The sequence below is a fragment of the Chlamydotis macqueenii genome, chromosome 15 (genome assembly GCF_036417535.1).
Source record: "Chlamydotis macqueenii isolate bChlMac1 chromosome 15, bChlMac1.mat, whole genome shotgun sequence".
Taxonomy (NCBI): Eukaryota; Metazoa; Chordata; class Aves; order Otidiformes; family Otididae; genus Chlamydotis; species Chlamydotis macqueenii.
In genome coordinates, this window is record NC_141570.1 from 2799827 (window position 1) to 2824489 (window position 24663).

The 24663-nt window shown below is 50.1% G+C and overlaps 1 protein-coding gene across 4 annotated transcripts in view; it reads left to right on the plus strand.

The window, feature by feature from the left end:
- Positions 1–21861, plus strand: part of CACNA1H (calcium voltage-gated channel subunit alpha1 H) — a 121178-nt gene extending 99317 nt beyond the window's left edge. For 2 of the 4 annotated variants that reach the window (XM_086759383.1, XM_086759380.1), the window contains exons 26-33: positions 1063–1196; positions 1775–1845; positions 6838–6916; positions 9001–9122; positions 9612–9950; positions 15410–15593; positions 18613–18791; positions 19387–21861. In XM_086759383.1, coding sequence (XP_086615509.1) covers positions 1063–1196; positions 1775–1845; positions 6838–6916; positions 9001–9122; positions 9612–9950; positions 15410–15593; positions 18613–18791; positions 19387–20568 — 2290 coding nt within the window. In that variant the 3' untranslated portion in view covers positions 20569–21861. Of the gene's footprint in view, positions 1–1062; positions 1197–1774; positions 1846–6837; positions 6917–9000; positions 9123–9611; positions 9951–11653; positions 11807–15409; positions 15594–18612; positions 18792–19386 lie in introns of all 4 variants that reach the window. The other 2 variants (XM_086759382.1, XM_086759381.1) reach the window with 2 other exon arrangements.
- Positions 21862–24663: the final 2802 nt, after the last annotated feature.

Consider the following 24663-nt stretch of genomic DNA (forward strand, 5'->3'; position numbering starts at 1 on the left):
TAAATGTACCATTACTATGATTGTACTACATGCTGTGTGCAAGAAAGAGCAGAGGGCTGTCTCTCCATGGGTGCAAACTTTATCGTGTAGGAACTAAAAATTCTAGGAACTGCTGGTACTGCTTTGCAGAAGGAATTCAGGAAATCTTACAAAATTCTGGATACATGCTTTCCCTCAGTATCTGCCTCTCCACCAGGTCTGACCGGCTCAGCTTAGAGGTCAGAAACAACCTGTTGGCATCAATCCAGTCCTCAAGAGAGTAGTTTTGGCAACCTAAGGTCACAGAGTTCCTCAGAACAAGTCTCCTTAGCAGTCCAAACCAGTCCTTTGGTAGACTGCTGACTTTGTAAAGCCTTTGGCAGACAGAGGTAGTTGTGTTCAGCCCCACTGCCTTCAGATCCCAGCTGCAGAGACCTAGGGATCTTATTCTGCCTCACATTTAGCCAGAAGCAAATGTGTGTGAAAGCACGTTGTGGTCTGGCAACTTGCTGGGGAGCAGGGTAAGATTGGACACTTTTCCACAAGATCAGCTTGTTTGCTTCATTTGTCCTGAGTGGTTGGAAGCTGCTACAAGCAATATTACTTACAAGGGAGAGTGCGTAGGAAACACACTCGGCTTCTTCACATCTTTCTGCCTCTGTAGTGCTGGTGTGGAAGGCCCTCTACAAGTGTTAGGCTATAAATCAAAGATACTATGTGGAGTAATTAAAGAGATAGGTGACATGACATGGGAGCAACTGGATTGCATGACATCAAAGGTCTCTCCAGCCTAGTATCTTATCCCTGAGAGTGGCTCCAAGTGGATAGCAGGGGGACAGCAGGGACCGGGGTGTAGGTAGGGACACTTCCCAGTCACAGCCTACTGCAGCTTGTGGTTCAGAGGCTGTCTGTGCCAGCTGCAGTGAGTTGATTTTGTGCCACGTAGAAGATCATGAAGCCAGATATGAGAGAGGAGAAGCATTTGGGATTTGCTTGTCCAAGTAGTAGGTAATTCTCTACTCTTAGGTGTCTGTCCATGTATGATTATTTTTTTATTTTGTCCTTCCTCTCTTTGTCTGTTAGGTGGAATCAGCTGGATTTGGCCATAGTTCTCTTATCAATTGTGGGAATTACACTGGAGGAAATTGAGATGAATGCTGCACTGCCCATCAATCCCACAATAATACGCATCATGCGGGTGCTGAGAATAGCAAGAGGTACGGCCTGCTCCGTAGGTCTCCAGCCATCCCTCAGACATGTCAGGAAATGGTTTGGCCGTTTGTTCTCCCAGTCCTGCTGTTTCAGTTCGACTTGAGAACAGTTGGGCGATGATGCTGCAAAATGTCAGTTCACAGACAAGCTAGGTGGGGTTTCCTGGGTGTTTCCAGTGGCAGCTTAGACTGGTCTCTAACTCAACCCTGGGATCACAGACCTTTTATACTGATACCAGAATAGAGCAGGAAGTGGTGGAGAAGGGAGAATCAGAGCTTGAGATGATGTTCTTCACTGATGGAGTGTCTTCCCATCACTCTCCCATTTTCCTGCTAGAGCACGCTGGAGTTCTTCTGACTCTTGTTCTGTTTTACTGATTTCCTTAACATTAATTGGTGTAGGAAATAGTCAGGATGTTCAGATGTTCTGTGGGCCTTGCCAGGATGCAGTGAGCTTGCCATCTGTATGAATAGATGCAAGAGAGGTGTAACCCTCCCCGCAAGATCTGAAGCTAGATTTCCCTTATGGATTTTACGTGAAATATTTCCCAGCCCTGCTGACCAGGATTTGATTCTCATTGCAGTGCTGAAACTGCTTAAAATGGCCACTGGGATGCGAGCTCTCCTGGACACAGTGGTACAAGCTCTTCCCCAGGTAAGCCCCCAGACTTCACCCATGCCCAGTTTGTTCCCCTCGGTGGACTGTGCCTTTCGGGCCTGGGGACAGCTCTGTGCCACCGTGCTTGGGCACTAGAAGCCACCTGGGGAGGATATCGGCTTTCTCTGCTGGCACCAGTGCCTTGGTAGCAGAGTTTTGCACGGCACATCCTGCTCACATAGTGTGTGTTAGATGGGAGAACCAGAATGATGGAAAAAGAGTTAACAGAGAGCCAGTTGCTGGAGGCAGAGCTCTTATAAAACACAGATTTCCCTGGCAACTTCAGGAAATGCAAGGATAGACAGAGAAAGCTTTTGGTGAAAGCATTAGAAATAGACAGCTTCCAGCTCAGCTGTTCTCTTTCTGAGAGAGGAGCAACCATGTTTATTGGCACTTATTGACAGAGGAGCTGCAGACTTCAAAAAGGAAAATAGGAGAGAGGTTTCTGAGTGTTAAAAGCTTGAAGTGGGGTCTCAAATCACCATATTCTCATGAGCTGCAAGAGGAACAAAGATGCTGCCAGTCTTAATGATATTTGGTAGGATCCTTCAAGTGTTCAGTGCCTGGGACCACTTTTTCATGGATCCGTTTGAAAAAAAGAAGGAAAGAAACTTTTTCTGACTTGTATCCCTCCCTCAAAAAGATCTAAAGCACATCAGAAGAATTCCAAGAAGTTTAGGGTTTTTAAATCTTATGCTATTTAAGCTGTGTTCTGCTAGCTGTGGATTTGATGGTCTGAGTCCTAATCTTTCAGTCTTTAGAGTCAGCTCAGCTGCACACACATTCCAGTTTCATGTATCACCAGGGTCCTGCAGACACTGTGTAGACATCTCTTCCAAAATATGAGTGGCCTTATGAGAATCAGTAGAACTAGGACATATAATTACCCGAATATACCCCTATGAGTTAGTTGTTAAGTACAAAGAAGCCCATGATCTATTTAAAATAAACTGGAAAACAAGGGGAATTTCTTTTTCTTGGAAAGACCTGTTTACTTTTCATCACTGCCATAAAGATGTTTCTAATCCGAGACATTTGCCCTTTGGTATTCAGATTTGCTTTTCAGTGAAGGATTTTGGCTGAGGCTAAAGCATGGAATTTACCAACCTGACCCCTGTTTTGGCATTTCAAGCAAGCATTTGATTTGTGTCTATTTTTTTTTCTTTCAAAAGCATTGTGATTACAGAGCATATTTTCTCCCTCTCCTTGTTTTCTCTCTCCCCAAACAATAGGATGGTTGCAGGCCAGACTTTTTGTTTCCTTGGGGTGTTTTTGCAGTTTACATTCAAACCAAAGTGTCTTTGAAAGGGAAATCCCCAGGGATATTCCAAGCAGATCTTGTGCAGATAAAAATACCGTTTTGTCCTCCAGTGAAATTCAGAAAATTAAAAGGGAAGTTTGGGATGACCTCTCCTACAGCAATCACTCTTCATAAAGCTACAGCTTTCATTTCAAAGGCAGGGGAAGAGTTCCTACTGCAGTCTCATTTTTGCAATGGTAGATCACAGATCCAGCTGGGATGCACCCTGGTGAAGGGTGGTAGCTCCTCACACAGGGCCTCTCTGCTCCTCTGGGTGGGATGGAGGACTCTGCCTCTCCCCACAGCATCCCTCTGTCCCAGACACACAGACACTTTTGCCAGCAATGTATGAGCCAGGATGCCAGAAAGTGAAGGTCCGGGAGGAATCACAGTATTCACCAGTGTCTCCATCTTCTCTTGTTGCTTCTCTGAGGTACTTTAGGGCACCAAGAACATCTCCAAGATGTTCTTCATCTCTGCTTCACTCCCTACAGGCCACAGCCTCCCCTCAACACTGGAGCCACAGCAACTGATGGATAGCCTCTGGCTGCCAGAGAGAGGGGTTATCTAGTTTTCTCTGCGCAGCCAAAGGCACCAGCCCAAGTCAGGGGGAGTTTAACGGATAAACGGAGCATGGGCTGACCTGTTCAGTGCTGCTAGAGCAGAACCACTTCTCAGAGCCCGCCTGGGTGACTGGCTGCCAAAGCTGCGATTCCTGACCAGAGCTGGATCTCTGTCCCTGATGCAGAGTCCAGCACAGGCATCCCAGCCTTTGGCCACCAGAAAATAGTGCCTGGATGTGCTCCTGCCCCCTCCCATTCCTCCCAGCAACATGATTCATGCACGATCTTTTTCTTGTCTGGTCTCAGTAGGTCTCAAAGTGCTTTGGAGACATTAATTACCTATCCGCAAGGGTATTACAAACGGGTACGTTGAGTTACAGGAGAGCAGTGACTCACTCAAGGTCACAGACACACATCCAGTCTGCCTTCTCCGCTATTCAGCAGCCGCTGGCTGACCTCACTGCCTCCACCTCAGCCCATCTCTGAGAACATGCCTTGGGTCCTGAGTCCTTTCCTTTCCTGAGGGACATGCACCAGAGAGCCATGGGCTAGCACTGACAGAATATTAAATCTGGCACTGACTTGTACTGATTCAGTACAGCCAGGAGCTACACAAATAGACCAAGCAGTTCTGCTGGAGCACCTGAGCAAGAGGTGAGCCCTTTTGCTCAGCCATATTCTCTTGAGCAATCAGATGTTTGTGGGCTGCTGAGAAGTTCATGCCCTCTCCAGTCTCACAAGCCACCAACTGCCTGCACATATCGTGTGGACACTACATCTGCAGAGGGTGATCAGGGCAGCAGGTGCTTCTTGTGCACATGGGGAGCAGCCTGCTTCTTAGCTGGCACTCCAGAGCAGCTCTGGATGTCTGGACACAGGTTGGGATGGAGTTTAACAGTAAAGGTCGTTCCATCACCCATCCCAGGATCTTTGACTTGCTGCTGTCTCCCGCACCTCTCTTTCATGTAGCCACATTTCCACATCAGTCACTTCCCAGGAGATGCTGTGCACCAGCTGAGCTTTGGAACTGCCCATGTGTCTGCTCTCAGCCAAGGGCATGGGATGTCTCGAGCCAATACAGCAAACCCAGGAGTGTGAACTGGGCTTTGAAGGACTCGTTATGAGACACGTTGGTTCAGTAATGTAATTAGTCAGATCTTAAATACAGAATCTTTTACAAATGCACTTTAGATAGCAGGCAACTTGTTTATGAGCAAATGTCAGCTCATAACATGCTTTGCATGTTGAGAAATAGAGAATAGTTTTGACTGATAACCTGGTAATAACTTTGATGTTAGTCTAAATTCTTTGGCATTTCATCAATGCCAGAAATTTGCAGGCTGACTTATTAGGCATTAAAATAGCAGTGAAATATTCAGTTTCTAGGCTTATTTGAAAAAACTCCAAGACCACCTTCTGCGGTGCTACAACATCAGGCTTTAATTTACACTCAACCCAGAGAATTTGTTTATCACATTTATTTTCCTTCTCTTTAATTATTTGCTCATTTGCCTCCCCGGCAGCATGCGTGTGCCCTTGCGCGTGTGCCGGTTGTCCTGCGTTTTCTAATTTGCAGCCGTTTTGTAGACTGCCTTCTAATGTCTTACAAACCACCAGTGGTCCAGCAGATGTGAGTTAGGAAGCGCTATTCCAGAAGACAGTACGTGCAGATGAAATAATCCAGGCCAGCCATCTACATCGCTGCATTATCTCTATTATTCCCTGGAGCATGGTAATAACGTTACTGGAATTGCAAAGCTCAGTGTAGTAGCTGGTTTAGGCTCCATCTCAATTACAGTCTCCACTGGGCGATTTGACTATTCCTATTTCTTTAATCCAAAATAACCCTACTTCATAAGTGATAGCTGTGTTAATTGTATGATAACAGATACCATACTGACAACCTTTCTAATGACATTAAGCAGCATGGTCAAAATACCACAACACTGTGGCTTTGCTGCCTCAAAGAAAGCGCTCTCAAACTGTAGAGTTCTCTAGAAGATACCTCAGAGATCACGGATTCCTCAGCCTGACTACCTGAATCACCACCTAGTTCCTTTTTATTCAGAAATAAAGTCATGCTTGTGACACCACGTCTAACTGGAGAACTCCGTCTGTGTTACAAGCCGATAGACACGAGGCGTTTGAAAGTGGTAGGAAAGGGAAGTGTGACTAGAGTTAGTTGTGGGTAAAATGCAGATGGTGAGCTGGTCAGGTTACTCTGCCCTTCATGTTCTTTGCCTGAATCACAAAATATCTGCTCTTTTGAGATGTTTTAAAGGCTTCAACCTCTTGTGGTGATTGACTCCAGTGCTGGAGTTATTAAGAATAACTCCATTGCTATTAGGAACCTCTGTGTTCCCTTTAGCATCATTGCACTTCTGTTACCATCCCCTCCAGCCACGTCGCAGTGCATGTTGACACCCGATGGCAGCACACCACGTGATGTTTGAACTGCAAGGTGCCTACGTTTAAGTGGTGGTGTATGGAATAAGGCTTTTCTTTTGAGACACTGAAAGCTAAAATTTAGGTAGTTGTTGTTGAGAAATATCTGTAAAGTTGAGAAATACCTGTAAAGTGGCAAGGCTAGGAGAGCTTTACATCTTGCTGGAGTTTCCTTTTCTGAAAGCCCTGCAGGCCAGTGAGACCTTTGAAAACCAGGCAGTTCCTCTTGTGGCTGCAGACGTGTCTTGTTAACGTCGCTGTCTTGAAACCCTCAGCCTTTTTGCTCAGTCTCAAACCTGGCAAACAGAAGGGAAAGGTCTGTAAAACTCAAACCAGGTCACCCAAACTACCAGCGCACTGAAGTGCAGTGCCAAATGCCACTGGGGCTACGGCTGTGAGTTGGCCAAATTAGAGATAAAGGCAGCATCCCAGGTAAGTGGAAGGGTGACAGAGAGGCACCAGCCACGTGGAAGCATCTGCTCCTGCCCCGACACGGGGGACTTCTCTGGGTCTGTTAAAGCAGAACAGTGAAAGGGGACCAGGGTGCTGGAAGCCAGGGAAGGAGATGATGATTAGCCTCTGGCCACCAGTCCCTCTTTTGCTTGTGTTGAAAATGTGATGGAACAATTTAATTTGTGACCTCAACTTGCCTGACCCTTGTTCTGCTTTCTCCTTATGTAGGTAGGGAACCTTGGCCTACTTTTTATGCTCCTGTTTTTTATCTATGCTGCCCTGGGAGTGGAATTGTTTGGCAAGCTAGGTGAGTAATGTGCCTGACACAATTTATTTCATCCGGTTGATGTTTACTTGGTATCGAGCTGCTTCCTTTCTTCTCTTTCTCATTCTCGGGCCTTCCTTAGCTTCACGGCTCATGGTCTGAAGATTAAAGTTTTCTCTTGATCTCAGGGTCACAGTTGACACATAAGGATGTAATACAGAACCTGTCTAATGTGCAGGCACACACATTTAGAGATTTGTCCAACACCACCGTTGGCTGTATTTACTGTTTAAATATAATAGTCCAACATGGATATGTTCACAAAGATGGAAGTTTACTACTTAAGACAGAACATGAGTCTGCAAAGCTGGATGGTAGTCAGATTCGTGCTGGAGAGATGCCACCATAAACATGTCCCTCCTCAGAGCTTCCACCACACTCCATTAGTTTTCTGCACTTGGCTGACATTGCTCCTCCAGCTGCCCAAGTCTCGTCTGTCCGTTGTTCTTCTCAGCATCACCCTCCCCTTTCTACATAAATTAGGAAGCACCCACTTGTGCTGAGTGACTGTCCAGCGGCATTTATTCTCCGGCTTGAGAATACTGCGTAGCTGATCATGAATGTGTCCACCACTAAAAAGAAAATCAGGTGGAGTCAGAGAGAAAACACAGTAGCCCTATCTTGCTCAGCTTAGCCAAGGCCAAGGCAGTCCCTGCCTTTCAACGTGCTGTTCGAAGGAGATGTGTCTGAATGTTTGCATCCCAGTTAGGGCTTCAAGAGCATCAGAAGGGCCCTTCCTCTGTGGCAATTTTATGGCTGCCATTAATCCCCTTTATGAGTCCAGCCTTCTACTCAGATTACAAATGCCTGAAAGCAGAATATTTCTTTCAACCAAAGACAAACTATTTTTCAGTCTTCCACAAATTCTGGGAAAAAATTAGTTCTGCATCCACCTCAAATGAAATACTGTGGGGTTTGTATTACTTATCTAGATAGATAGGCATGTATTTCTTCAGCCACGAAAGTGAAACATGTCTTATTCACAGAGGCACCTTCTGCTGCTCTGAATCCTTTCTGTGTTTCCACACCAGTGCCAGCCCCCAGGTAACCACAGCTTGTGGTCGGAGACTGGGAAAGCCCTGATCTTGGCTGGGGCAGACTGCAGGCAGTCAGCACACCACTGATTTTCCTGATTTAACTTGGAGATAATTTCACTTCTTTTTCACACTCAGCCACAAGAACCATCAGAGCTTGCTCCCCCAAGACTGCTCATTCATGGGGGTTTTTTTGTTTGGTTGTTTTTTTGTTTCCTTCTTATTTGCCTCCGAAATAAATACCTAATGGTGAAATTCCCTAGCAAGAGACATTGCTGCCTGTCCTGATGAATATTTAACGAGCCTGTGTTTTATGGAAAGGGGGTTATGTCATACGTTCAATTTACATTCATTCGCATATTAATTCTCAGGGGAAAAATGTCAAATTGCTCCACTTTATCTCAGTGAAATATCTCATGGTAGATGTGCCCTGTAAAAAATAATCAAGACAAGGATGTAATCGAGAGGATAACAGACAATGGATGCCATAGAGCAGTATTTGTTGAGACAGCCCAGCAAGTCTGCTTGTATCCACCTCCTTTTGGATCTCTCTGTGTTGGCTCTGCCTGTTGGAGTGAAGCTGAGCGAATCACAGAAATGTTGGTGGAAGAGGCCTCTGGAGGCCCCCACCCAGCCTCCCACTGGAAACCCCATCACTAGCTCAGAGTAGCTGTGGCTTTGTCTAGCCAAATCTTGAAAACTTCCAACAGAAACCTGTTTGGTGACCTGTCCCAGGGCTGCTGGGCTCTCCAGAAGAAAACTCCTCTCCTTATGTCCAACCTGGACCTCTTAAGCCACAGTCAGTTGCTGTCCCTTGCAGCCTCCACTGAGAAGAGTTTCCCTACATGACCTCCGCAGCTGCCCTTCAGTAGTTGCAGGCTACTGAAGAGAGATCGCCACTCAGCACCCTCCCTGATGCCACGTATCCGTGTGACGTATCTCAGGGTCTCACTCCCAGGTTTGAGGGGCTGCTCTGAATAAGCACTGGCAAGCATGGCTTCACTGACGTGCTTCTGCTTCTCTCTCCTGCAGACTGCAGTGATGAAAATCCTTGTGAAGGTCTGAGCCGGCACGCAACTTTCACCAACTTCGGCATGGCCTTTCTCACCCTCTTCAGGGTGTCAACAGGGGACAACTGGAATGGTATCATGAAGGTGTGTGCAATCTCTGGGTACTTTCTTCTTTCTGTAGGTATATAGATAGAGATTTCAAATAGATTTAGGCACCTCTTGTGTGAAAATAAAAAAGATTTCCTTTTTGAAACATCAAAATTGCACTTTCCCATTTAAAAGCCAAGTGAATTTTCAAGGGATAATTTGTCCTAAGTCTCACCCAACCTGAAACTTCATTCTTTTTAACACATATCATACTTCAGGAAAATTATGCCAGTTCTTGTGGCTGAGAGCATTAACCAGGTACTCTGTGCCCTGTGACACAACACAATCCTCCTCTTCGTAGTTGCTGTAATTCGTGGTGTCCGTATTTTCTTCTATCCATTTTGTTGTACCTGCAAACCATTGTGTCTGGGATATGTAATTATATATTTTTCAGTCCTCAGCAGGTTATCTTTCATGTTTCTGTGTTTGGAGCCCAAGCAGAGCCCCAGCCCTTATTAATCCCTCGCCTCTCCCGCTCTGTTGCAGGACACTCTCCGGGAATGCACTCGGGAAGACAAGCACTGCCTCACTTACCTGCCTGTTATCTCTCCTGTCTACTTCGTCACCTTCGTCCTCATCGCACAGTTCGTCCTCGTCAACGTAGTGGTGGCAGTGCTGATGAAGCACTTGGAGGAGAGCAACAAGGAGGCCAAGGAGGATGCTGAGATGGATGCTGAGATCGAGCTGGAGATGTCCAGAGGAGCGACCACCTCTACCACCAGTGGAAGCAGGGGAGGCGCGGTGGCCCCGGAGAGCAGGGCACCCTGCAGAAGTCAGGAGACCACGAAGTCGGAGTCGGTGGTGCAGGTGAAGCACCAGGCCCTGGTAATAGTTCACATGAAGCATCTGCTCTTCTTCTGATCAGGGTAGGGAGGGGACAGTTCTCACCAGTCACTGCTGTCTGATCATCAGGCAGCCACATCCCAAGGAACACAGAGCCAGAGAGGCAGGAGACAAGGCAGTGTGGGAGGAAGGCAGCTTTCCCAGGTTCCCCTGTGGCAGAGATGTCACCACCTCTTCCACATCTCGAGTCATCTCAGGAGGGCTCCCTGAGGTGGTAGGGTGCTTGAAATACTTTCTCCAGGGCTAACGCTGTCCTGACCGTTGTTCTGAGGGAGGGTCGAAAGTCTATCTATCTCTTGCCATTTCCAGTTCATTCAAAGGTTGTGAATTTTAAGCTCAGAAGCTTGATAGCCACAGGTCCCTGTCCTGTTCTCCCAGCCAACACATCGGTCCTTGTCATTTTGGCGTGGGCGTGGGCAGCAGCACCAGAGAGCAATCTCCTAAAGCCCTGGGAATGCTGGCACTGTCAACCCTGACGTAAAGGATGACATACATTCCCTTCATACAGGCACACAAATACTGCTTAGGTTCTTTTTAAGCCCAGTTTGGGGTTTCCTGAGGAGCCTCAAGCAAATTATAGTGCGCAGCTCAGGAGGGCACGTCTGGCACTGGTGTGAGATGCAGCTTCCCAGTGGCTCATGGTCTGCTTGGGGCATGGCCGACTTGGACCTTGGGGATTGTCAGAGCCCCTCAGCAGGAAGCTGGAGGTTTCTGGCTTGATTTTCCAGACACTGCCTGCTCTCCGATTTCTATTAGTCCTCTAGAAAAACAGGGCAATCAGAAGTCAAGGGCGGGAAGGGAGGGGCATGAGATAATTTTCTCATCCCATGTCAGCAGCGTATGATTAAAAGTGAATATGAAATTGCTTTGTCACCGTGATCACAAATAAGTCTACCACAAAATCAATGGGGAATTTGAGATTACATTACATTAAATTAGATTTTTGTAAAATCCATCAGACTCTATTAAGTCAAGTAAAAAGAAATTTAGTTACCCAGCGATGGGGAATTCACTATTTGAATGCAGTTCCTAATAGACATTTCTGCAGGAGAATGCACCACAAACACCCAGGTTGCTTTTCTCGTGGAGGAAAGACAGGGGATATCCTTTCACGTAGGCTGTGATCGCAAACCGGGTTCATTCTCTTTGGGTTTTCCTCATCCTCCAATACCTCCTGAGCACATCAGGAGCCGTGCAGAGCCTCCTCATAGCCCTAGAAAACCCGTAGAGAGAGGTGATGCTCCCCAAAGGGAGAACAGCGTGAGCAGGGGGCTGGCCACAGATTTCCCCCTGCGGATGAGATTCCTCGAACGCTGCAAGCCAGGGCTCCCCCTCCTCAGCGCGGTCATGAGGCGGAGGCACCGCGACGGGGCTGGGTTGTGGTGATGCCCTCACTCACATCTCAGACACCAGGCAGGCAGCTCGGTGCTGCGCTCCCTGCCAGCTGCACTGAAGAGGTTAAATGGGTAGAGCTCTGGATGGCTGATCCTGCCACTGATGTGGCATGGGCACTGCAGGATTCTCAGTGTTTTCTTGCCATTTGTGCCAGTTTTTGCAGCCCACGTTTCCTTTTCTCTTCCTTCCTACTCTGGAAGCACCTAGGAAACGCCACGGAGCAAACGTGTTTGAGCGTTAAGACCCAACCTTGCTCTGCTACTGATGCTTTTTATCTCCCCAATTTGAAGGAGGCGCTGAGCTGTGAGAGTGTGTCTTTAGCCATCCCAGACTCAGACGCGCTGGAGGGGGCAGAGGCTCCCGTGATGGAAATCCCGTCCTTCTGCTCTGTTTCCCACCATGTCCTGACACCTTCCCACAACACCCCAGGTCACGAGGCTGAGGTGAATGATGTCGCGCCGTTGCTTCTGCGTTGTGGCGTTGTGCTTTGGTGCTGTGCAGCTAGCGGTGGTGTCTGAATCGTCCTGAACCTGTCTCTTCACAGCCACGACAGTTGTTTCCATACTCTGTCCTTGCGTGTGCAGGGGCCGGGCAAAGAACGCGTCCCAGCCGACTCCGCCAGCAGCTTTGTGTGGGACACGAATGAAATATTCTTTTTAGCGAAAAAAAAGAAAAAAGGTCTCACATTTGATGTGTGAGCCGTCTGTCTTCAAATGATCTATCAAGAGCTGCAGGCAGGCAGAGTCCTTTGTGGAGAAAACAGCCCAGTTTGGTTTTCGTACTGTCACTGTAAGAACCTGTCTGTGATACGGTGTTGAGGAAGCAAAGGCCTAAGTAGACAACACGTTAGGTTTTCAGCAAGCACCGGAGCTGTGGATTCTGGAGATGCTCTGGGGAGATCACCCAGCAGACCAGAAGGGCTGTAGTCCCCTCTGCTCCGTCCCTCCCGATCGCCCCGTGAGCCGGTGCCCAGGTTATGTCCCATGAGGATGCTGCGCGGCTTGCCCTGCCGCAGCACAGTGCCCTCCGCGGGGTGAATGAGCTCCAGGTGTCCTCCGGTGGGCACGGGGACATGCGAGCCACAGTCAGTGATGAAGATGCACGTGCTGCAGTGGGAAGGACGCTTGCTGTTGTTAGAGAACTTCCAGTGGCCACCCAGAATTCATCTGCGTTAGACTTGGGCCATTTTCTCCTTTACTACCTGACCGCTATCATGGCCATCAAGGCACCTTCTAGTCACAAGTATCTCACAGCATCTCCAAGCAAATTCTGGGCTCAGATTAAGCTCTCGATGACCACGTGGTTTCCCTTGTGCAGGATGAGGAAGTTCCCCTCCATAGCTCTGCAGGGTGTCCATTAGCTTGGCCACCCGGAAGCTGCAGGGGCTCAAAGGGAGGTCGTGGGGAAGGCATTTTTCAGGGAGAGGCAAAATTTCCAACTTCGTAAATGCAACTGCAAGGGGTCCTGGGTTTCTGCTGGCACAGGGAATGACAGCACAACCCCGGATGCCACTGGCGTTGGCAGGCACAGGCAAGGAGTTCCCTCGTGTCCGTGTTGTGCCTCTGCCTTCCCCACCACAGAGGCTGCGGGAGATGGCTAAGCTCACCCACAGTGCTGGAAATGAACACCTTCCCAGAGGGACCAGCCCTTCCTCTGGGAATTTTGCCCATGGCTTGTTTGTAGGCTCTTGGCTCCAGGCCTCTGAGAAGTTACAGTGTTCCCCCTTGCAGAGTATCCTGCCAGTCACCTTTGCTTACAGAGTCTCTTCTGGCCATTTAATCACCCAAGAAGGGTCGTGTCCTAGGGAGGTATTTGCAGGATTATTTCTTCTCGAGCTCCCTCCGCAGCAGAACAAAATCAAAGCTCCAACACATTGTTGATTCCCAGACACAGGAGGAAGGAGTCATGCTCACTGATTTAAAGATGCTTAAATGAGCCTCTGAGCTGCATCTCCACAAGCCCCTACAGTCGATTTAATGCCTTTCTACTTGTCCTGAGAGGGGTCCCATGGCAAGTAGGCTCCCACCTTGCCCATCTCTATCAGCTGCCTGGGGTCCTCCCAGGCTGTCAGGGTGCCTGCAGGCAGAGTTCACCATACGCAGTCTCAGCAGCACTGGTCCATGTTGGGCTTTTGTGGGCTTTGCAGCAGGCACGTTGATTTTCAGGGCATGGGCTCAGGCTCCCAAGTGCATCAAACATTTCCTACCAAAGAGGAGGAGCAGCAGTGCCCGTGGTGGTGTGTTTCCAAACCTTCCTAGCTGTCAGGAGCAGCTGGCCAGGTGGGAGCTAGCAAGCTTCCTGTCCATGTTTCATATTTCAAGTCCTTCTGACAGTGGCTTTGAAACCATTTGAAATATGCCCATGTCGCTAAGTCAGTTGAGTCTCAACAGCTGAAACCTTAAAACTTGCAGATGTTTATGTCAAGAGGGGATTTCTGTTCATTTGTCCCAGCCAGAGAAGACCGATACAAGATCATACAAAGAGGAGCTGAGATGTCATAGACAGATGCTGTGATCCTTCTGTCAGACTACTGAGAAAGTGGAGCGAGACCTTTTGTTCTCTGCGTGGCACCGGCGTGTTAACAACCACCCACCTCCCTTCAGCTCAGGTGTTGCCATGCTGATAGCTTATTAACTTCAGTGGCCAGGGGCCAACTGCTGATGCGTTCATAGATCAGCCAAGAGAGCTGGGTCGCACCCGGAGGGCTGCTGGGCAAGGCAGCAGTCAGCGCTGGATGCCAACTACTCGTAAATAACTGCTGCTCATCCCTGCATCTGCTCAGCCAAGCTCAGCAGGGTAAAAGCATCGAGTAATTTGTCTCGGGATGCGTCTCTTTAGGGATCTGAGGAAATGAGTCTGTAAGCCAGAAATGTATGGAAAAAAACAGATTTAACCAGATCCTTGGTGACCTCCAAACTGTCCAGCAAGGGATCTCAGGCCCAGATATTGCTAGCAGAAAGGGAAACCAGCCCAGCAGAGCAAAGCAAAATACATTTAATTTAAGATGTGCAGCTGGGAAAATGTTTGCAATCGACACTGGGAGGCTGACGTTAAAGGAAAACCAGAGTGATTAATCGTACTTTAGATAACGTGGTAAATTGTGAGGGGGATGTGTCTAGGACCAAAACCTCGGGGCCGGGAGCCAGGTTGCAGGTCCTCTTCCAAGGGCTCCCTCTTCCCCAAAACTTGGCCAAGTCATGGAAGCACCTCTCACAGCTGTTCCATCAGCACCACAGAGAAATGGTTTGAGTCCCTAAAGCTTCCGAGGATAATTTGCTATGAGACACCTGAAGTGATGAGGGCCTTAGTGAAGCAGTGAGGGGTCACGTTTAAGGTTTGTGACGTGCTGTGTCTGGGCACTTCCAACCAGACCTGTGTCACAGTGAGACCAAACACAGAGAAATCCCTTTTCTACCCCTGCACAGGCTCCACGCCCACATACATGATGTCTTCTTCTGCCGTGTGGCTGTCTTCTTCTGGGGTCAGTGGTGCCCAAAGTGCTCCGTGTTGTAGGAGAGAGGCCGCAGGGTTTGCAGTGGTGTTAATGTGTGTGTTTAAATGTCTGCCTGTATGTGTGTTTTGGGGAGATAATGCATTAATTTCCAGAAACACTTGGTACTCTTGGTCAGCGTGGCCAAGGAATGGCCAGTATTGCCCATCTGTCCCCGAGTATCTTTGAGGAGAAGGATATCACCACCCAGGCTGAGCTGATAGCACCTCTGGGAAAATCAGAGCAGAACAGTGTGAGAAACACTGGCTTTCTCATGTGTTTAGAGGGTGGGCCTCATTCTCCTGGACCTTAGTTTTCCTCTGTGGTGTCCAAGAGTTAGTAGTGGGTCACTGATGCCTTGTTTTACTCCAACAGCAACTTGAGCTCTCTACTCAGCTATCACAACGTAGCTTTGGTGTCCCGTTGCAGTCACCAGGGCTGCAGACTCTCTGTAAGATGCCAAGAGGAACATCTGCACAAGGTTTTAAAACAAAAAGCAGACAAGAAGGAGATTGCTGCAAATTCACCACTGTCTCCCTGTCTCCTTGCTTCGCAGGGCGGCACAGCCTCTCTGAGGCCACAGGACTCTCAAAACCTGCTGATGGTCCGCAAGATCTCCGTTTCCCGTATGCACTCCTTGCCCAACGACAGCTACATGTTCCGTCCCGTGATGCCAGCGAAAGCCCCTTTCCCCCTTCACGAGGTGGAGATGGAAACGTATCCCTGCAAATCCCAAAGAGGTACTGCTGACGGAGTTTTTCCTTTCTCCTCCTAGCTGAAACCATGGGGCAGCAGATACGCGTGGTCATTAGATGAGGAGTAGGCAGTTCATGCCAGACATGGGCTGAGCCAGGGCTTGTTTTGATGTGAGACCATCGGCACGACTGCAGCTTCCCACACGCTGCACAGTTTCGTGTTTTCATCACGTCACCGCGTTTTCTGAGGGGAAAGCTGGTGGCAAGGGGTGTTTGGCTAGGGGGGAGCGGGGCTCCCAAGCAACATCAGAGGCATCGAGGAGTGGCCGGTAGCTGAGGAAAAGGGTGCGCATTTCTTCTGAAGCGATCAGCCCTGACATCATGACTACAAATCAATAAAATCAACATGAATAAAAGCCGGCGTCTGTATTACTTCCTGACAGAGCTCCCTTACAGCTATTATTTCAGACAGTTTCCGTCTCAGAGCAGGATCTTTTGAGCACGGTACATTGAGTTCAGAGATGCAGGAGTTTCTTTGGGAGCATAAAGATTAGAAACCACTCTCCAGTGCCTCCCTAGCCTGGCCTTCCCATGAATCTTGTGGAGAGACCCCGCAGTCAGGGAATAACGAGCTGCTCGGAGCCTTTGAGTACACATCTACTCAACCGGATCCAAACACATTTCCCCTAAAATGCCTTTCTGTCTTGTTTGTTGGGCGAGTTGGTTTGAAGGGGACATCAATAAGAAAGAAAATATCTGCCTCTCTAAAAGCACATGTGCTTCTTGAGTGGCTCCCAAGAACTTCCCAGTCTGGTTTCCTTCGATGCAACGTTTGAAATACAAGAACTTGGACAGAGGAGCAGTGGGTTTGCAAACCCTAGTGGGGCTGGCAAGATCTGCTCCGATTTCCTTGGGTGAAGTAACTCTATTTGTTCAAACTCTCTGGGTACCAGTTAATGTTCTCTGCAATTATTATTTCACCTGCAAATTCTTTGCTAAGCAAAGAAAACAGAGGTTGAGTTTCATGGCTGGGCTACTGGGGGTGGTTTTAGTCTCTGTAGTGGGTGTAAATCAGGCTTTATACCAGTATAAAACTGCTGTGATGTCGGCAGGGGAGGGTAGAAGCGACCAAGAATTTTCTCATGCTTCCCAGATTTCTCTCCAAGAGCATTTGAGCCATGGATACGACAAGGGCTTGCTTTTTACCTGGTCTGGTAGGTGCATCCAGCCAGCGCCACCCAGAGCTGTGCTGCTTCTGAGCTGCCCAAATTTGGATTTAAGTCACAGTCCCACAAGTTACGTGCAAGTAAAACTGAGCACACAGAGACTCGTGTTAGCATCAGAGCTTTCGTGAACTTCTCAATGTCAGTGAAGGTCTTCTCCCGGTACTTTGGCGATTACACAGTGAAGATATTGTGAGATGACCAGATCATGTGTTATTTTGGTCTTAGATGCAGTTTCCTGATTTACTAGAAAAACAAGAGCAAAAAATATACAAACCCAGAGGTATTCATTGTTCCTGAGCATGCAGTTTGGAAGGGGTTTTGGTTTCCGATACGAGCTCTAGATGGAAAGTTTCCAACAGAAGGAAATTCCAGCTGAGGACAGGGAGGAGAGCACAGGGGTTTGATTTTATGGCCATGTTTGTGACAGATTTTATGACAAAGTTTTTCTGCATTGTAACAAAACATTTTGTAAAACCTGGATTAGTACATGAACGGCACAGGCTTGGAGTGAAACTCTGGCTGTAGGAGAGCCCAAAGAAGAACTAGAGAGAAGTGGGGCGGGGTGTGGGGTGGGAAGCTCGCGGCTCTGCTCTTTCTGTAGTGTTCTGGAGAAAAGCTCTGAAAGAAAAATGATTAAACGCTAACTTTTCTTTCTTCCCAACAACAAATCTCTTTCTGAAATGCAACTGCAATCTGTCTGGATGGCTTTTGTCATGGGTTCAAGTTCCCTGACCCCTGGGCGAGATCTCTTGAAGTGATGGATAGCTGTGTTTTTAACGTGGAGCAGCAATATAGAAACAGACGTTGGGTTTCAAGCTAACGAGGACGATAAATCCTGCAGCCAAAAAAATAAAACAGCAAAAGACCTTTCAAACAACACGGGGCTGCAGTAAAGCAGCACCGTGGAGGGACTGGGGAGGATGGATTGCCGTTAGACTCGGCCAGAGGACTGGGAGCCTTCAGGAAGAGAGCGATTCCTGTCTGATACATCAGCTCAGGGATTGTCAAAGCCCTTGGAGCAGCCTCTGTGCTGCTGATCGGACCGCGTTCGGCCGAGCTCTGCCTCATGGACGAGCCGTGATGGTAGCGGTTGGGCTGTAGCGAATGGCCTGTGCGTGCCAGCCGTGTCTCCTTCCGGAGAAGTCGGTGGCAGGGTGCCCACCGGCTGTACAAGGCTGTAGGTTGGACCTGTAAGTCGAGCTCTGGAGACTCGGTGGGAGCTGGGCAGTGCTGCTCTGGCCTCCGCGTGGCAGAGCAGCGTCCGGTTGCAAGCTCATCCCCGGCAGCCCTGCAAAGACAGCCCAGGTGTCCTGCCTCAGAGGATCGGGCACAACCACCAGACTTCCCCCATCCACGTTCTCCAAACAGGCAACATCCATGTACAAATCCACCCAAAGCAATGCCACCAGGAAGGCAGCAACGGCAACCCCACCTTCTGCTCTTCATTGCTGCCATGTGCTCCTGGTGGCCCCCAACCACCCTGAGTGCAGGAGAAGATTCCTGTTACCTGAAACAGAAAACAGAGGCTATGAGCGTGTAACGGGCAATGTCCCGGAGCGGGCAGAGCCGCGTGCAATGCTGCTTAATTGCAGAGACTTCATCTGCAACCTCCCTGCCATCCCTGAGGAGATGTGGCCCAGTATTTAAAGCAGGAGACAGGACAAGGGACACCTGGTTTTTAATCCTGGCACCGCCCAAGGCTTGAGATTTTGGCCAGACTAGGCAGGCTTTTCCTGTTCCCTCCCTGGAGTTTGTGGGCACTGGTGCTGCTTCGAACCTTCACAGCCCCCACGCCAGCAGTGTGGTGACTGCTCGCTCTCTCTCTCTCTGTTTCCTAGGGTCCATCACCTCCATCCGCTCCCAGCCCGTGGGAACGTGCTCCTCCCTGAGGGTCCCCACGGAGTCGCTCCAGCTGGCAGTCCGTTCTCCCAAACACGAAGGCCGCCATCGCTGGAAGATCCTTCCCCCCCACGTCACGCCGCGATCTCCCACTCTCAACAAGCTGCTGTGCAGACAGGTGAGAGGCCAAGACCCTGCAGAGGTAAACTCCTTCATCCTGGATCCTTCCCTTCTTTTCCAGTCTCCTCTTGGGTTTCTTTTCTTGGAGCCGAGAGTAGAATTCCTCTTTTTAGAACAAAACGTTTCTGGTGACATAAATTTTAATACGCTCCAGTCTGAGCAAGTGACACGCAGCAGAAGGCCCTTTTTACGTACTCTCATCTTTGTGGCTGCACTATTCTGTGAAATAATTGCGAAAGCACAGAGAGGAGATGGCCCGTTCGGTTTTACCAGTGCCGTGAGAAGCCTGCAGCCAGCCCCACACCACGTCACTTGAGACAGCTTGCACTGAACGAGGATTTGGTGCTAGAGCAAGACCAAGGCCGAGCAGAAAGACCCAGCAGATACAAACCTGGGTCTGTCTGCTAGCAAAACTGCTTCCTCCGGCACAGGGAGGGTCTGACGGGGGCTGGCGTGATGGGGCAGGGATGGGGGGTGCAGGGTGCATTAGACCCACCAGCCATTCTGCCACGTGCCATGTTTCATCACTGAAAGTGCCGCCAGGCCAGCAGATCCCCAGGCTCTCGCCCCATCTCTCTCTCCTCTCCTTCCAGGAGGCCATTCGAACGGACTCCGTGGATGGGCAGACTCCAGACTGCAAGGACAGCCTGCAAGCAGAGCCTGGAGAGACGTTACCATCAGCAAAGCAGCCCCAGACCACCTTCACCCCCAGCCCGCTCCATCCCACGGCTGCCTCCCTCCCGGGCACCCCGCCGCGCTCCTCCTCATCCTCCCCGCATCAGCGCCCCAGCACACTCACGCGGAAGCACACCAGTGGCCAGCACGGCGTCCCCAGCCGGCCGCCCAGCCCCGATGGCAGCCCTCCCAACCCCGAGGGCTGCCTCTTCGAGTCCTCCGACCTGGCTGACGAGGAGGTTTGCCACATCAACAGCTCAGCCAAAGACTGGGGAGGGGAGCACTCGGACGCTGGGAGACACTCGACTTCGCCGTTCGTCTCCCCATCCCCGTCTCCAGTGCCCCTCAAGAACTGCAGCACAACCAGCCTCTCCAGGGGCAGCAGCAGGGAGAAGGACTTGAAGAAGTTTTACAGCATCGATACGAAGGGCTTCCTCAACAAGCCCAGCTGGGCAGACGACCAAAGGCGGCACTCCATCGAGATCTGCCCCTCCATCAGCGATGGGAACTGTGGCTTTGAGGACCCCGCCGAGGAAAAGCAGCGATCCCCTGCCCACATCCAGACGGAGTCCGAGTACATCCACGGCGCCCGGAGGAAGAAGAAGATGAGCCCGCCCTGCATTTCTATAGATCCTCCCATGGAGGACGATGGCGGGGCGGCCTCGCGCACCAAACCCTCCGAGAACAGCATGCTGCGGCGAAGGACCCCATCCTGCGAGTTCCCGGCTTACAGAGAGTCCCTGGAGCTCGCGGAGAGCCAGCCCGGGGAGCCGGCCTCCAAAGCGGAGCGCCGGGGCCAGCCCCCGTGCCGCGGGGAGCACCTGACCATCCCCAACTTCTCCTTCGAGCAGTCGGACGGCAGCTCTTTGAGCAGCCTCTCGGATCTCCTCCTGGACAGCGGTCAGTCCACGCCGGCCTCCGTGGACTCCCGTTCGGAGCCCGCCGCCCCGGAACTGAAAAAGCCAGATCACTTAAAAACTCAGTGGGGCAACGCCGAGAAAAGCAAAGAGCTGCTGGGCGTTGCCAAGAGCCCTCTCCGGATGCAGGACTTGGCCCCCGTGACTGTTGCAACAGAAGAAGACATTGATGACCCAGTATAGCTTTCTGGGAGGGGGGAGAGGGGGGGGTCTCAAGGGCTTGACACCAATGTGGGTTCCCAAACCGAAGGGACCGAGCGGCCGCAGGGACGCGGGTGGCTGCTCTCTCGGGTTTTTTTCCTTTCTCGCAGCCACTTGTTCGTAAGCGCTGTGGAGGTTTGCAAAAAAAACACACACTAAAAGAAAAAAAAAAAAACAAAAAGAAAAAAAGATTTCAAAGAAAAACCAAACAAACAGCTGGACGAAACGGTGACGGGTTTCAAGGTGGGGGGAGCGCGTTTGTAAAGCGGTTTGGGGGTTTCTTTTCTAAGGGGAAGGTGGAGTGGTTTCGGGGGGTCGCTTCGTTCCTCCCACCCCCTGCGTGGCCTCAATCACATTGATTTGGGTTCGAGGTGGTGGCGGCGGGGATTTGGGGGATTCTCTTTGGGTTTTGTCGGTTTTGGTTTTTTTAGAGATGCTCATCTTTTAGCCAGGCACCTTTTGGAGCTGTCACGTCACGCGGGAGTGCCCAGGAGATGGGAGCTGTACATTGTCTGTATATCAGCAGTTATAAATAGAAATAATGTATTTGTGAGATACAAAACAAGGAAAAAAAAGACAAAAAAAAAAAAAACAAATACCCACAAAAACTCTCTCTTCATAATGCACATATTTTTATAGAGAAACGATACTGGGTTTTGCATTACATGTGACTCCGCAACCGGGTGGTGGTTCCTTGGGTTTTATGTGGACCCGATTATTACGGCCATTCCTTTTCCAAATGTTTCTCTTCTTTCTTCGCTTCCCATTTCTTCCTCTCCTTCCCTCCATCATCATCCCATCTTCTTCTCACAGCTGATGCTTTAGATGTCTCTCTCTCTCCTTTTCCTTTTGTACTTTAGAGGTTGTCCGAACTACAGGAAAAAAAAAAAACAACCAAATCACTACTGAATTGTAGCCAGTGCAATAATAAGTTATTCATTCTCCTTGTCTGTCCAACTGTCCTGTTGCTTTTATTTTTTTTTTCCTTTTTTTTTTTTTTAACTGAAATTCAGGTTAAATGTCGCAATAATCTGAACTAACGTGCACAAACACGGTTTCTTGTGTTACAAAGAAAAAGAAAAAAGATGAAAAAAAGGAAAAAAGTTAAATTTACAGAGAGATAAAAAACCGAAACAAATAAATAGTAAATTATTTAAGAAATGTATTTTGTTTACTGCAGTTCAAAGTAAATTATTGATACAGTGTGTAAAGGTATAAAGAGCTGTCGTGGGTGATGTGCTGTGTGAGCAGTGAAGCTGATGATCTGTCCTCCTCGCAGCATCCCGTTTGCACTCTTTCTGTCGGTCTTCCCTCCGCACCCCCTGCACCGCACGCGGACGCCTTCGTCTCCCAAGGCCCTTCCAAGCCTCTAGAGGAATTCAGGTCACCTGTTAACATTTTTTTTTTCTTTTTTTTTTTTTTCTTTTTTTTTTTTCAATTTTCGGGGTTGATTTTGCTTTTCTTATCCTGCGGTCCCTGCCCCCAACCCTCATCCAGGCCCTCTCACCACGGGACAGCTTTGCCGTGGAAAGCTGATGCTAAATCAGAGCAGCGCCATCGGGGAAAAAAAAAAAAAAAAAATTAAAACAATCGGTTTTGTTTGATTCGTTCCATGCCGCCTCATATTTATGCATTCACATATATCTTCTGTTATTTATGCATTCATTACTCCAGATGAAATGTATCTTGTTTCACATGTATTAAACTGTATAAACTGGAAGCCTGGCCTGACTTTGTGCCGCAGGGCGGGGTGAAGCCGGGACACCGAGCCCTGCTGCCGCCGGCGGGCCCCGCCGCCCAGCCCGAAGGTCTCCGTCCCGCTCCCGGAGCTGGGCATCCCCTAAAAACCCTTTTCTAAATGCGGCCGACCTGGGTCTGAACCGGCCCCGTTCCCCGCTGCCGTTTGGAGCTGGTCCTGCCGCCCGCTCGGCTCCGACGGTGCCGCTCGGCGGATCCCTCACCTCACGCGGGAGCGTCCATATGGCGAGCGGCTTCGTGCCGGCTGCCTGCGAGCACCTGCGCCGCTGTAATTAAGAGTCATTTAGGATTATTGTAAATAATTATTCCGTCTCAATGGGATAGCAAGGAATCCCAGAAAAGCGCCATAAAAGTGATTATTAATGGCACTTTGGGGATGATGGCAACCTTTCGTTGCGGTTTAAGCGGCAGAGGGGAAAGGAGGGGAGGAGAATCCCTCTGTGCTGGGCTGAATCCTGCCGGGAGCCGCGTGGCATGCCCCAGTGTGTCCCTCACTGTGGCCCTCATGGCATTACTCACTGCAATTCCTTAGCTTTGCTGGGAACGGCAGCGACCCCGTGCCCAAATCTCCCTGTCAGTGCCCCAGAGCTGGAGGAAAAGCCCCTCGGCTCGCGGCGGTGCAGATGGTGGCTGCTGATGGTCCCTGCGTGGTGAGGGGGAGGCTTGCGGAACAAGTCGGAAGGGCCTGAGGCTACGGGGATGAGTTCGGAGATTTGCTCCTTGGCCCCTGGTCCTGGCTCTGCCCGGACTCCCACCCAGGGAACCCCACGCCGTGGGCCAGCACCACGTCTGCGTGAGATGGGGCAATGCTGGGGGCATCCAGATCCAGGAACTAACAATGCCTCGACGTTGCAGTGAGAGCCACAGCTTGGAGTGCGTTAAATCAGGCTCCAGCAGCCGGCTAGCAAAAGTGTAAAGGGAGGAAAAGAAGAGGCACGCGTGACCACGCTCCCTCTGCCTGTCACCCAGGCAGGATCAGGATAGGACGGGACAGGCTGGAGCCCAGCACGGCTGCAGCTGGAGACACAGGAGAAACCCACGGAGACCACGCAGCAAGTGCTGGGGTGGGCTTTGTGGTATCAACCGTCTCCTTTGTAAAGAGGTGATTTGTTAAAACCAACCTTTCAGCAAAACGACACCAGGGAAGCAGCTCATCACACGCTTGGGAATAAACCCCGGTGCAGCCCCAGCCCAGCACAGCCCTGGGCTGCCACAGGCAATCACAGGGAAGTTGGGCAGCTCTTCCAGGGGAGCAGCCCTGCTGCCTCAGGGAGCAGAGGAGGAAAAGCGCCCTATTTTAATTTCCATTTTAATGCACTGGTTCATTTATTTTTTTTTAATAAAGGAACAAATGTAGAAGGTATTTGTTCCTGCCTGTTCTGGAATGGGGACAAAGGAAAAGAGCCTTTTCCCATCGCCGTCCCGAAGTCACAGGGCTCTGAGGTGCTGCAGAGGGCTGTGAGCTGCGGCCGTGGGCCAGCAGCAGCTGGGTCCTCTGGCAACGGCAGCGCTGGCCCACGTTGCCGGAGCAGAGGCAGCTCTACTACCTCTCACCTTCCTGACCATGGAAAAATCCAATTTGAGGCAGGAATCTCTGAAGTTTTCTGTCAAAGTTGTGCTTTATTAGGCTATTAAAAAAATAAACCACGATCAGACCAGTTAGTTCCAAGCAGGCGTGTGAGGCAGCGGGGCTGCAGAGGGGCTGTCCCTGCCCACGGTGACAGCATGTGGTGCCTTCAGGAGCGGTGGGTTGGGCTGCTCCGGGAATCGCCCCTTTCCTGGGACTCTTCGCCCTGCCCCGGCCAAGCACAGGGGATCCCACAGGCAAAAACCCAGGAATGGACCACGTCAGACCCATGAAGAGATGGGCCTAGGCTGGCATTGGCAGCATGGAGAGAACACACCATGGGTCTTCACCATCCTAATCCACACCATGACGGCATCTCTTCTCTCAGGTACGAAACACCATGGCTCAGGGGCATCAGCAGAGCAAAATAACCTTTTCTGTCTTATTTCTGAGCTCAAAGCACAGGCAGCTTCCCAAGCGTGGGACCCCACGACATCCCTCCTGCATGGCGTGGGGCACCAAGCCATCACCCACACCCCAAGCAGGGCCTTCAGCTGGGAACTGCAGGTTCAGAGCTGCTTCAGCCAGAAGGAAAAGGGATCTAACGGGCTTTGCTGCCTCTGAACAGCTGGCGAGGCTCATCGCCTCGCAGGGACCCGACCTCCCCGGCGCAGCCTCCCTGCCACAGCGGCCTCCCACTGCGGCTGCCTGTGGGATGCAGCCATCCCCTGGCATGGCCCCGCAGCGATGAC